Here is a 13,457-nt window from a genome sequence, read left to right as displayed (position 1 = left end):
AACATCACTACACACTGCCTTCCCTTCCTGCAAGCTAAAAACAGATCCCTTGTAGGGTGCTGTCCTGAGGCTATCAGAGGACTTGAAAGGCTCTGACACCACACACAGCTCTAGCCCCAGCCAACACAAGGTTAAACATTCACTAACAGCACAATAGTACATGGTTCCCCAAACTCATCCAGCATATCTGTATTGTGTACAAGTTATGAACAGATACACTGGTTGAGAACACAGGCAGGGGAGCTAGGAAGGAGGGCTCCTTTCAGCCCGCAGCTGAAGAAGTTTCAAGCAAGGGTGCAGTATCTTAGGCAGTGCTTTTCTGTCAGCTAAAGAGGAAGCAGAAAGCACACAAGCTATGAAGGTCCCAGCAACAATAAATCTACCTGAGGTTGGGACATTAAGTCTCAGGCCAAGGAAAGGCCAGGTTCCACAAGGCAACCCAACCAGGCCCCATTTCATTCTCCAGCTTCTTAGTAAACAAGACAACCACAACATTTCTTAGGCAGCCTTTCTGAGTCCCCAAGACCTCCCTACACAGCTGAATTTATATAGCTTTCACAGAGTTGTGTAGGGATACCATGGAATAAACTAAGGGCCTAGGCCATGACCTACTAGTGTTCAGTGCCCAGGAAGTGAGGGCTGGCAATGGGGAAAAAATAAACTCCCCTGCCCTATCACTAGCAGACATAAGCTGGTGACAATTTATAAAGCCATCCTGTGAGCAGCCTGTCCTTTCTTTCTCATTCCTTTTACCTGATATCGGAACCCCTAGATTCAGAGCTGGAAAAGTTAAAACGAGGAGGCATATCACTGTTCAACTAAATCTTGGGTTCAATCCCTGGCACTTCAAAAATAGGATCTACAAGTAAAGAAACCTTTACCCACTCCATCTCCAACAAAGATAGGCAGGTCTCTCCTCTCTCTCTCCCTCCTCCCCATCCTTCCCTCCCTCCTTCTCTTTTTCTGTCTCTCTGTCCTTGGTACTGGGGATTGAACCCTGGGCCTCCGACAAGTTAGGCAAGAGCTATACTGATGAACTACATCCTTAGCCCACAATTTTACAGGATTCTCAAGCATTAATCAAAGTCCCAAAGGATCTCCCTCCCATAGACTTCAATCCATCTCCCTACTCAGCACCAACCTTTTGCCCAGACATTCAACACAGGAGTCCCCCAAATTCCTGAAATCCCAAAAAAAAAAAAAAAAAATGAAGTCTCTTCCCCTTCTTCCCCTTGCTGGCCCACTCCTTCCCCTCTGCCCCTACAGCAGCAGGTCATACCCACTACTGGGCCATCCTGCTCCTCTCATATCCCACCTGCCACCCTTGCTTCCCCAGGTCCATGCAAATGCTTGCTTGTACAGCCAGACAATGATGTCACCATCACGGAAATATCCTAGGTAATACTTTCTTGGACTAAAGAAAAACAGAGAAAGTGTGGGCTATGCAGATCGCTGCTCTAAACCAGGGCTGGCTGGGTACCAGGCCCATGAGAGTCCTTCTGGGGAATGGGATGGTGCAACACATTCCTTTGGCCCAGACGCCCAAACCTGGGCGCTTTTAACTCCAGGCTCACTCTGATAATTTGCTGGGTTCTGGCAACTAGACAGTAAGTGCCTTCCCCACTCAGTGCGGGAAATATCCTCCTTGTCAGGCTACAAGTAGACTTGACAACGAATCTCCAGCATAAAACTATTCTGTCCAAATCTATTTTTTAAGTGGATTTTTAGGGAGCTAGGGACATGGCTCAGTTGGTAGTGCTTACCTAGTATGCATAAGGCCATGGGTTCTATCCCCAACATGGCAGGATGGGGGAGCGGGGAGATGACAAAACAAACAAAAAAACCCTATATGGATTTGAACCAACATGTGCAAAGAAGGAATAAATGGAAATGCAAATCAAGTATATCACTTCAGCAGGTTTCCAAGTAGAGCCATTTTAATAGCCCAGTCCTACCTTTCATGATATTAAGAATCAGATCTCAGTTGGAATGTAGTTCAGAGATAGAGTATTTGCCTAGCACGGGCAAGGCCCAGGGTTCAATTCTCGGTATTAAAAGAAAAAAAAAAGAAAGAATCAACTTTGCATTCTAAATTTAAGCAGTTAAGAGTCCCCAGCAGAGCACAGAAAGGCCAGTCCCTGAGAGAGGCCACATCCCTCAGGCAGCACTTCTCAGCTGTGCACAGCCTAGGAGAGAGTGTGTCAGAAAGTACATGTAGAATAGAGAGTGGACAGCAGGTGCCCGAGAAGTCAGGACAGTTGGATGTTGCCCCAGCTGCCATGTGGACCATTAGAAACACTGAAGGAGGAAGTCAGCAATTGGAAGGGAGTCCCAGAGACTCACTTTCCTGGGAAGCCACCATCCCCCATATTTGGCCTTCCTTTTCTATTCCTCACCATTAGATTTTGTGACCTCCAGCTGTCCCAGACATGCTGTCAAAACCTCCTCCTTGCCATTCAGTCTGTTTCCTCCCAGATAGAGCCTGTCACTCCTCCAGGCGGGAAGGAATGCATGCAATCAGGTTGAACTCTCAGATGGGTGCCCAGAGGGAGCTTCACAGGAGAATGTCCACAAACAAGCATGATTCTGGGTTTGCTTCTGCTGGAATGAAGAAAGGTTTAGATGCATCCATCAGAAGTTCTGTCTGCCAGCTTGGGGAATGTGGTCTCCATTCCATGCCAGAGTAAGCTGCTGTGGGTGTTTATGGACAGGCACACCATGATGAAATCAATGGTTTGAGAAGGTTCATCTGGCAGCCCAGTCTGTCATGGATTTCAACCTGCTCTGGATGGACAATTTTGAAACAAGCAAAGTTTGTGAACTCGGGTGGCATGTGTAAGAAAAGGCAAGCTCTCATTGGCAATAAACAACCCCGAACTCTGTGTGTGTGTGTGTGTGTGTGTGTCTGCACGCACACACACAAAGATTTCATTAAAGTATCAGCGAACTGTGGGATGACAGCATAATTACATACCAAACTAAAGCCATTTAAAACAGTTGCAAACCACTTCTAACTCCCCTGACAATGACCTTCAACCATGATTAGTAATATCCTTCCTTTCCCAATCCCATGTTGTACTGACAAACAGCAGTATCAGGGTTGCTGACAATGGTGGACAAGGGTAAAAAGGAGAAGCAATTTGTTCCCTCTAGGATGGCCAGCTTCAGGTGACACTGTACCATATCCTGGTAGAGATAGAAAAAGTAGCCAGCCATGCCATGGGTCCCCTATGCTCAATGCAAAGGCTGTGGCAGACCTCATCACCTGAAGAGGCATCTTACAGCAGCCAGGCTTCCTGTCTGGCTCCAGGATTTCCACACTTGCCTACTGAGCAGAAACATGATCCCAACTTGAACCTGTCTCCTACTTGGCTGGAAGATATGAGAGCACGAGTTGTTGCGAAAGCAAGAGATTGAGGTAGAGTTGAAATAGCCAAGTCAGTAAGTGAGCATTCTGACACTAGTCTCAGCGAAGGCTACCATGGCCATCATTTTCTGTTCCAAAGCCTCAATGGTTGCGACACTGAATGGAACTATAGCTCAGTTCAGAATTTAAGGTCTGTGTACCATGATGAAGTTTTTTTCCCCATTGGAAAGATCTGAGCAGCATAGGCTGCTCTTGGTGAAGGTAGTCCATAGCAATATAATATGGAATCACAAAGGTTCAAGTTTCTAGGCTAACTAGCATGGTAAAAACAGAAAGGAAAGAACACAGCCTGGAGTTGAAGTACTGCCCTACAACCATGGCCCTAGGGTGGCAGGAGCAAGAAGATCATGAGTCCAAAGGCAACCTTGGCTATACAGCCAATTCCAGGTCAGTCTGAAATCCTGTCTCAAAACATAAAATGGCTAGTTTGGCAATATAATGCTCAAGAAGCAGAGATAGAATGATAAAAACATAAAGAATAGGTTAGGCCAGCAAGACAGCTTAGCAGGTACAAAAACACTTGCCAGGCAAGCCTAAAGACCTGATTCTGATCCCCAGAACCTACAGCTGAAAGGGAAAAGTGACACCAGAAAGTTGTCCTCTACCACCCACCCTCAAACATACCATGGTACATACCTCACACATTAATAATAAACAATTTTTTTAAATTTTAAAGAATATATTTATTTCACAAGTATCTGCCATGCTTTATGGAAAGATTGAAAAAAATGATAATCAGAGCAAAAGAATGTAGCTGTCTTCAAGGAGAAAAAAAACAAAATCCTTTTCAAACCTCATCAATTAAAAGAACAAAATTGTAATGTATAATCCCCTCAAGTAATAATTTAAATTTTAATTTACATCTTATTTTCTAAGGATCTCAAAATGAAGTTCCACAAATACTTATTTTAAAAAATAAAACAGTTGTCATACCACTGAAGATGACAGGCCTGGCATGGCAGGAGCAGGGCAAGAAATGACAGGCAGAGGTGACAGAGCTCCCGGCTGCCTAGCAAAGGCTAAGGGTGGCTCCACAGTGGCCCTTCCTTACCCAACAGCCCCCAGGCCTTGCTGAGGTTTGCAGCTCCAAGCTCTTGAAAACAAGTTTGCCTTCCAGGCCCAGAGAGATGGTTCCGCCAATAAAGACACTTACCATCAAGCCTGAGCACCTACTGTTCCAATTCTGGGGGCTACATGATAGAAAGAAAGAACTCACTTCCAAGTTGTCCTCTGAACTCACCTCTTACACCACACACACACACACACACACACACACACATCAAATAAATAAAAGTAATTTTTAAAATAATAGTCTTCCTTCTGTATCATTTACTAACTTTTAAAAAAAATTCTCTCTCTTTCTCTCGGGGGGGGGGGGGTATATGAGCACCTGTGTATGCAGGCAATAAACTGCAGAGGCCAGAGAGGGAAAGCAGGTGTCTCATTTATTGAGACAGGTCTCTCACTGAACTTGAAACTCGTCTTTTGAGCTGGGCTGACTAGGGAGCTCTGGGGATCAGCCTATCTCTTCCCCCATAATCTGAAGTTCTAGGCATGATCCCCATAGTTGCTAAGAATTTAAACTAGGCTTCTTTTGCTTTCACAGCAAATACTTTTTCTCATTGAACCATCTCTCCAGCCCCATTTTACTAACTTTTATCAAATCATTTTTAACAGAGTAAACAGGCAGGAGGGAACATAGCAGTAAACCAAGTTCTCAGAAGTTCAAAGAATGATCCATTAATGGCCTTAAGGTGAGTTCACAGCTTCTGAATCCTTAAAACATCAAACTATAGTAGAAAACAAAGGCACAAGTTATTAGAGAGAAAGATCCAACTGAAAGAACACTACCTTGCTTACAGGAGGAGGGCAAGCTCTTGAGCTGTGGGTTAAGTTTAATCTTTTATTTTTTCAGACAGGGTCTCACTTAGTCCGGGCTGCCCTCAAACTCTATGTATTCAAGGATGACCCTGAATCTCTGATCCTCCCTCATCAACCTCCCGGTACTGGGATTTACAGGTATGCACCATATTACTGGGTGTGGAACCTAGAGCCTGGTGCTAGCAAGCTCTCTACAACTGTACTACATCCTCAGCCCTGATTTTATTTTCTTCATATGCCAGGTGGACAGTTCTAAAAGTCTCTTCCATCTTAAAAAAAAAAAAAAAAGCTGTCAACACCCAAATACATTTTAATGAGTATGAACAGCATTCCGTTGCTCAACATTTTGCAATATTCACTTAAGAAAAGGCTAATTTATCCATTTGTTTCTCCCTTAACCAAACTTGGGATGCCCTGCAAGCAACCACAGACAATTTTTTTACAATGTTAACTGCATTTCCTTATTGAGCAAGTACAGCCGGACAGAATGACTCTGCAGCCTCACTCAAGGTAATGTGAGAAAAGAAACACCTACTTGGAGTTCAGAGTTTAAGCTCTGGTAATTTCCTTCAGCATTAACTGCATAAATCAAACACTTGAGAGCATCCTCGATTTCAAACAAGGGTGAATGAAGGCAGCAGGGGCTGTAGACTCTGGTGACTTAGAAAGGTGTGGCCTGCTTCAAGGACACTTGAATGGAAGAGAGCAGTTTTACTGGATTGTGGCTACTGCTTCCTTGTTCTGCAGTGTATCTTGCCGGTGACCTCCTGTCTGATTTTTACTCTTGTTAGAAAGACACCCCCTCCAACCCCACATCCTCTTACCCCACTTCCCATGGCCCAGGGCTCTATTAAACACAAAACTCCTGCCAAATGCCTGTGCCCTGCAACAGTAAGGAAAAAAATCCAGATGAAAATGAAGAAATTGATATACTTTATTTTTATTTACTGTAACTTTTTTTCCAGTGCTAGAGAGGGAACCTTTTGATTTTCATACTAGGCAATCGATCTACCAGATATCCACAGCCCTAAAATTCTTTTGTTTGTCTGTTTTTCAAACAGGATCTTACCATGTAGCCCTGGTTGATTTGGAGCTCACTATGTAGACCAGGCTGGCCACAAACTCAGAGATCCACCTGCCTCAACCTGCTGAGTACTAAGATTAAAGGTGTATGCTGCCATGCCAGGCATAGCCCTAAAAATTTTGAAGAGGTTTACAACAAACTAGACATCTTTCAGAAATGTGTTCACTTCAGAATTTTTTTAACTGTAATATTTAATATGAACAATGTATACCACAGCACTTTTTAGAACTGAAGAATTCTTGGTATAGCTGCACTGAGACCAATAACACAGGTTCTCTCAATCCCCAGGTCCCTTCCTGTAAGGACACTCCCTTCCCTGCCACACAATGCTTGTCTCACCAACTTTCTCAGAACTCAGCTTAAAAAGAGACAGTGCTTGCAGGGCAGTGGTGGTGCAACCCATTAATCCTAGCACTTGGGAGGGAAAGGCAGGCAGATCTCCTTCAGTTCTAGGCCAGCCTGGTCTACAGAGCTAGTTCCAGGACAGCCAAGGCTTCACAAAGAAACCCTACCTAGAAAAGGAAGGAAGGAAGGAAGGAAGGAAGGAAGGAAGGAAGGAAGGAAGGAAGGAAGGAAGGAAGGAAGGAAGGAAGGAAGGAAGGAATTAATTTGTGCCAGGCGGTGGTGGCGCACGCCTTTATCCCAGCACTCGGGAGGCAGAGGCAGGTGGATCTTTGTGAGTTCGAGGCCAGCTTGGTCTACAAAAGCTAGTTCCAGGACAGGCTCTAAAGCTACAGAGGAACCCTGTCTCAAAAAACAAACAAACCCCCCCCCCAAAAAAAGAATTTGTCAGGGATGAGTAGAGTGGTTCATGTCTGTAATCTCAGTATTGGGATGGGTCAAGGCACGAGGACTACTGTGAGTTTGAAACTGTCTTGTGTTACAGAGATCATACCAAAAAATTAATTAATTTTAAAAGTGGGACTCAAAGCAACTCAGGAAACATGAGCAAGACCAACAACTCCAAACATTCCTTAGAAAATTCTAGTACACATACACACAGCAAAACCTAATTTGGAACAGACAGAAAGTCAAAGTCACCAGGTGCTCTCAGAAGGATACCCTCGAAACCTGAAATAGGAAAAAGGCAAAAAGTTCAGGGGCTCTGATAACACTGATATGTTAGTGAAATATACCCCAGACCAAGTAAAAATTTTAAGGCTTTCAATGAAAAACTCTTCCGTTACATGTAGAATTTTTAGGCAAAGTAACTTGTCCCTGAACTCAAATCACCATCAAGTTATCATAAAATGTAAATCTATGTTTGGATCAAGGATGAGCCAAGAGTAGTGATGGGTGCCTTTAATCCCAGTATTCAGCAAGCTGAGGCAAGTGGATTGCTGAGTTCAGGACAGCCTGCTCATAGTGAGTTCCAAGACAGCCAGGGCTAAGTAGAGAGAGAGAGACCTTGTCTCTGAAAAACAAAAAAAAACCTCTTATCCAAATATTGCCTCTGAAATCTTTTTACTCTCAGACGTGACTAGGATATTCAGGTAAACAGCAGTATGGGGCAAAAAGAGGCTGTGGGCCTCTCTTCAAATATCACCAACAAAATGAATAACTAGCAGCAGTAAGTGTCCCTCCACTTGGCTACAGTCAGACTCCCACGAAAGAGTCCAAGAGCCCCACCTGTTTCCAATTAGATACCAGAATTGCTGGAGTGTTTAAACTGCATTTGCTTGCTACTTACACAAAACAAGTCTTCCAGGTTTTTTGAATGGTTAAAATATGTTAAAATAAGATTAAGGGTCTGGTTTAAACAATCAGAGGCAGGGGAATTTCAATTGAAACCAAAACTATCTCTCCGCGGCAGCAATAACCCAGAGCTTCAGACAAAACAAAAGACGAGGTAGACACATTTCCGCCGCTGACAATGACTAATAAAAATCGGACCTTTCTTGGGAAGGGAATATATACTTTAGAGTTACGTATTAAATTTCAAATAAACTTAAAATAATTCTTAAAGTCACTTACAATTCTATATAGCAGAATAATTTACTACAGTAACTTGACAGAGCATTCATGTTATGCCCCAGTAAGATACGTGAAATTTTTGGAACTATAAAAGAAACCAAGGGCAAGAACAGAGATTTTTCTTATGGTGACATTTCTCCTAAAGTAATATACAGATTGTCCCCTAACAAATCTATCTTTCCTTCATTTCACTATGGAATAGAGACTTGGACTTTTCTCTGGTCTTGTTTTTCCTACAATCCCAGGAAAACCTTTACCATCAATGGAAAGCTCCCACACACACTGATAGTTTTCTCTTCCTTGACTGTCAATAGAAAAGGTACTTTTAAAACTAGTAAATGTCTTGGGCTCAGTGGAGTTGAGCATGGCAGGTCCACTCGATGGATTAGGAGAGAAAAATTCTTGGATAGACAGAGTTGTCTGTTCCCCTTTCCAACTTAGACCTGAGTATTGATAGAAGACGGGCCAATGGGCTTCAGTGCACCTAACCGCATTAAGAGTTACTGCATTATTTTATCCTTGCACTGACTTGTGCCTTTCAAAAAAAAAAAAAAGGGTTTCACCCAGGTAAAAGCTTCAAGCAACTGATAATAACCCTTCCCACACCCAGTCTCATAAGACATCTATATTAAAAGAACCAAGAAAAGAAAAAATAGGAGTGCCCTGCATCATTTGTTCATTCATTATCCTATCAAAGGCACTAAGGGAGATATTTCAATTGAAATTATATACTTATTACACACACTCACACACACAAACATATACACAAACACATGCACACACACATACAAATTCAAGCATGTTCATAATAGGAAAAAAAACAAAAGCAACCAGAAAATGGACTTCAGCAAAAACTGGACTTTTTTTTTTTAATTTGGTGAGAGAATAGTTTTAAAGTTCACTTTTGCAGGGAATTTTCAAAAGGGAACAGATCACACTACAGAGAAAACGCCCCAGACTGACGCAGTCACAGGCAGGCCCCATCCCCGAGAAGATTCAGAGCTCCACTAATGTGAAAACAAGTTACAAGAGTTAAATATACCTCTTTTCAAACATGTATTTAAAAGATAAATTTATACAATGGTGTTTTTCTTAATTAAAAAAAATTTGCTTTTTACAAGTCTGGGACAGGATCAAAACTTGTTCAACTAGTCTTAGCAAAGCTAGAGCACACTAACTTTGCACAGGACAAGCCTCGGTTGGGGATGAGAAAGGAAACAGGTCAGTTTTCAGAAACTCTTTAGCAGCAGACATCCACTCCAAGTTCCAAGGTGGTCTTAAGACCCAAGAAGGGGCATAAGAACACAGCCCGCCAAGATGCTGAAGGGGTGCAGGGTCCTGCTGCATCCTACCAAGACCTAACTGGATTCAGCTAAGACTCAGCGAAGGCTTTCAGTCAGTTGGATCTCAGTGATACCTAAAGAATTCTCACCCAAAATCTCCGACTCTTCATCAGTGAGAAAAGAGGACCCTCAACCAGAAACCAACTCAAAAACCCTGGACCTAAGCTCCCAGATAAAGAAGCAGTCCAGAGTCACACTAGACCTTTGGCATTCCAAGTTCAAGTAAGGCTTTCAAAGTTGCCTTCCAGAGACACAGTTGAAACCACCTAAGGCCAAATAGTTATCTACCAATAGGCTCTGTAACAACAACAGTGCTTAAACAAAGGATTTTGTTTGTTGTTGTTGTTTTAAGAGCAACAGAAAGTTCAATCGGGTTAACTATAAGGGAAACTTACAATGAAGTCAGGAGGTGAAATGTCCTCAAGATCCCCAGAAAAGGCTATTCAATGTATTGGGGGGGCAGGAGAGGCTGCAAGAACATACACCAAGTTCATAAAATCTATTCTCAAGAAACCAAATCATTTTTCTGGCCTTCTTCGGGAATGCTTAATAAAGGAACTTTACTGATATTAAACTGGGATGTCACATGGGGGTGGTGATGGTGAAAATTAAGGTTTGTTTCTTAAAATTCCACAACGGGTTTTACAGTAAGCACACGAATTAAATTATGGTAAAAGGGAGCTATTTTTACTAAAATAGGGTAGACCAATTAATCAAAAAATGCCATCCGGCTGTGTACATTACATTCAGGAATCTAATTTACACAATAGACATTATGGAGTAATCCATTTTAGTCAGTAAATACTCGAACTTCTTTAAGTTTTAATCTTATCAGAAATACATATTTCACATAGTCTTCCTTAGTTAAGAGAGAAATGGGAGGAAATTTCATAACGAGTATGAGTCTGCCTTATCGTCCTCACGTAGGCAAGGGTAGAAAAAGCAAGCACAATTAAAGTTGTTTCACTCCACTTACGTATGTTTTAATCCAATCAGCTTCGTTTCCTGCAGGCCTACATATGGAGTTCGTTTGTTTCAGACTCCTAAGGGTGCTACGGGTGGGTTAGGAAAGTTCACTCAAGTTCACGTTCAAGCACACTTCAGAGTTGGGAGCAAAGGCGGTTCCCTAGAGATGTTATGGAACATTTCTCTCTCTCGCGCGCGCACACACACACACACACACACACACAAAATGCCGCTCTGGACCACAGAACTGTCCCCATTCTCCAGTGTCCCCAATGACCAAAGCTCTGCGGGCTCATTCGCCGCTCACCTTCAACTTGGCTCCGGCTACGCAAAACATCCACCTGGCTGATTCCCGGGGCTGTCCAGGAGCCGCGAACGCGGAGCTAGCACTAGCAGGGAGGACCCCGAGAGCGAGAAGCTGGTTCAGACGAGGGGTGGAAGGCAGGATACCATCCTCTGGGCACGCAGGCAGCTCCGCGGAGGAATGGGAAGCCCCAGCACCATCCCCTCGAGGAGATGGGGAACCACAATCAGTCTCCACACAGTCCAGTGGGGCCCTCGGGGCTTTGCTTTCGAGAACCGGGCTGGAGGAGGCAGCTCGCAGAGGACCTGCCGCGCGCTCCATAGCTCCTGGGGCCCCTTAACAGAGAGGACAGAATACACCCCTCCGCGAAAGAGAGTGAGGGGCTGGAGTGATGCAAGCGACGGGTCAGTGAAGGGTGGGGAGCCCTGGAAGTCCCTGAGACGCACAGCTAAGTCTGTCTGCACCGATCAGTGATCCGGTAGGAAAAGCGCCCGAGATCGGGTCACGCAGGGGCCTGCACTCGGTGGAAAGTTGCAGCCTTCCTCCCGCACCTTCCCCCTCCTCCGGGGCCGATCCCACACTCTGCGCGACCCACCGGCGTCCCCCGCCAGCCAAGTTTTCCCCTTCCAAAGCTTCCCCCACAACCCCTTCCCAGGGAAGTCCCCCGGCGCAAAAAAAAAAAGGGGGGGGGACGACAGATCCAGCTCCGCAGTCACTTTCACGCAGCAGACACACAAAAGAGCGCGGAGCTTGCGGGTTGGCCCCGGGACGTAAACAAACGGGGTGGGGGAGGGACCCGCCACACCGGGAAGCCGGTCCCCTGGCCGGTAGACACCGGTTGACAATCCCTTATGGGAGTAGTGGAAAGAGGAATGGTGGCGGCTCGGCCCAAGAGGACCGACCCGGGAGCAGCCAGGAGCTCCAAGCCTCCCGTCGTCTCCACGACAAGGGGCCACCCGCCAGCCTGGCCGTCGCCGCCGCCGCCAGCCGCCGGTGGCCGATCTGACCCTCCCCCGGAGCCGGCGGCACCACAGCGCCACCAGCTCCAGCTCCGCCGCGCCGCTGGGGCAGTGGCGGCGGCGGTCCGCGACTCTCTCCTCCGGAGACAGAGGAAAGAGAGAGACAGGCGCTTCACCCCCCACCAGCAACTCCCCACAAACTTTCCCCGGGAATACGCCTGGGCTGAGCCGGGGGGAAAGACAGGACGTGACTGGCGGGAGGGCGACTAGCGTCCCGCAGCTCCCCTTCCCCGCAAGCCCGCCACCCCTCCGGAGTCACCCCGTGCCGCGTCCCCCTCTTTAGCGCGCGCGAGTTTCCACTGAGCCCCCCCCCGGGGGGGGGGAACCGCCGCTCCCCCCTCCTTCCCACCGGGGTCCCACGACCACGACAGCGCGCGGGGTCGGCCACGACGGCGACGGTGATGATGGCGATGATGGTGGGGAGGAAGACACCCTCCGGGGTTGAAGGGGGCAGACACCGGGGGGCAAAGATGTTGGTGGCGGCTGGCGGCTCCGGCGCCATCTTGGGCTGATCGATGAATTGAACAAAGAGGATCAATTTCTGATCAAGCCGAGTGATCAATGAGAGCCGGGGAGCCCGAGGGACTCGGCGCCGACTCGGCCCCGCTCTTCTCCCGGCACCCCCCTCCTGCCTTCCCCCGTCGCCTCAGCACCCCCGCCAGGGCCTGGCAGCCCGGAGTGTCACCCTCCTTCCTGAGGGAGGCCGCGACCGCCCGCAGCCCTCACCCCCCGGGCGCGAGGCCGAGCGCCGAGAAGCCTGACCTGCAGCTGCTGTAAATCAAAGCGCTTCCAATATTGAAACATCGATCCCACATTGGCCGCCATCTTGAGACATATTGAGACGGAGTGAGAGGCTGATAGAGAGGGGGCTGGAGTTCAGGAGCCGCCAGGAGGCAGCAGGCGGGCGGGCGCCAAAACCCGGCCTGGAGCCGGCCGCCGCCTCAGCCACCGCGGACGCGGACTCCTTCCTCACGGCGCCGCCGCCGCCGCCGCCGCCGCCGCCGCCGCCACCGCCTCCGCCGCGGAGTCAGGAGCCTGAGGGTAACGCGGTGGCGGCGGCGGCTGCGGCCTGGGCGCGCGCGCGCCGCGCTCTCTCCCCACAGCCTGAGCGCGGGCATCCGGGGCCCTTGCGACCCCTCACCCTTTTTCCCGCGCGCCCCGCCGCGAGCCCCCCTCCCCGGCCGCACGGCGACCCTGCGGCGGCCCGGCCTCGAGGGGGCGCTGCAGGGTCTCCACGGGGGCCCTGCCGCTCACCTAAAGGGAGGCCCCCGGAAAAGGTCGCGCGATTGCTGGGGGGCTCACCCGGGAGTGAAGTCCCCCGACTTTCTTACGCCTGGACGCTGGGCTGCGCCGCTCACGGCCGTGTGCGGGCGCAGCGCTCTTTGGCCCCGTGCATGTGGAGCGTGCCGTGACCACCTGCAAAGCCTGCGACCCGGACCCACCGCCCGTCCCGCGCGCG

The 13,457-nt window shown here is 47.6% G+C and overlaps 1 protein-coding gene across 7 annotated transcripts in view; it reads right to left on the bottom strand.

Moving 5' to 3' along the window:
- Cux1 (cut like homeobox 1) overlaps positions 1–12,940 on the bottom strand; it is a 325,002-nt gene extending 312,062 nt beyond the window's left edge. For 4 of the 7 annotated variants that reach the window (XM_087903517.1, XM_087903522.1, XM_087903518.1 and 1 more), the window contains exon 1: positions 12,761–12,937. In XM_087903517.1, the coding sequence (XP_087759643.1) occupies positions 12,761–12,823 (63 nt within the window). In that variant the 5' untranslated portion in view covers positions 12,824–12,937. Of the gene's footprint in view, positions 1–12,760 lie in introns of all 7 variants that reach the window. The other 3 variants (XM_087903520.1, XM_087903521.1, XM_087903516.1) reach the window with 2 other exon arrangements.
- Between the last annotated feature and the right edge of the window lie 517 nt (positions 12,941–13,457).

Source organism: Myodes glareolus, chromosome 2 (genome assembly GCF_982192425.1).
Source record: "Myodes glareolus chromosome 2, mMyoGla1.1, whole genome shotgun sequence".
Classification (NCBI taxonomy): domain Eukaryota; kingdom Metazoa; phylum Chordata; class Mammalia; order Rodentia; family Cricetidae; genus Myodes; species Myodes glareolus.
This window is presented reverse-complemented; position numbering and strand designations above follow the sequence as displayed.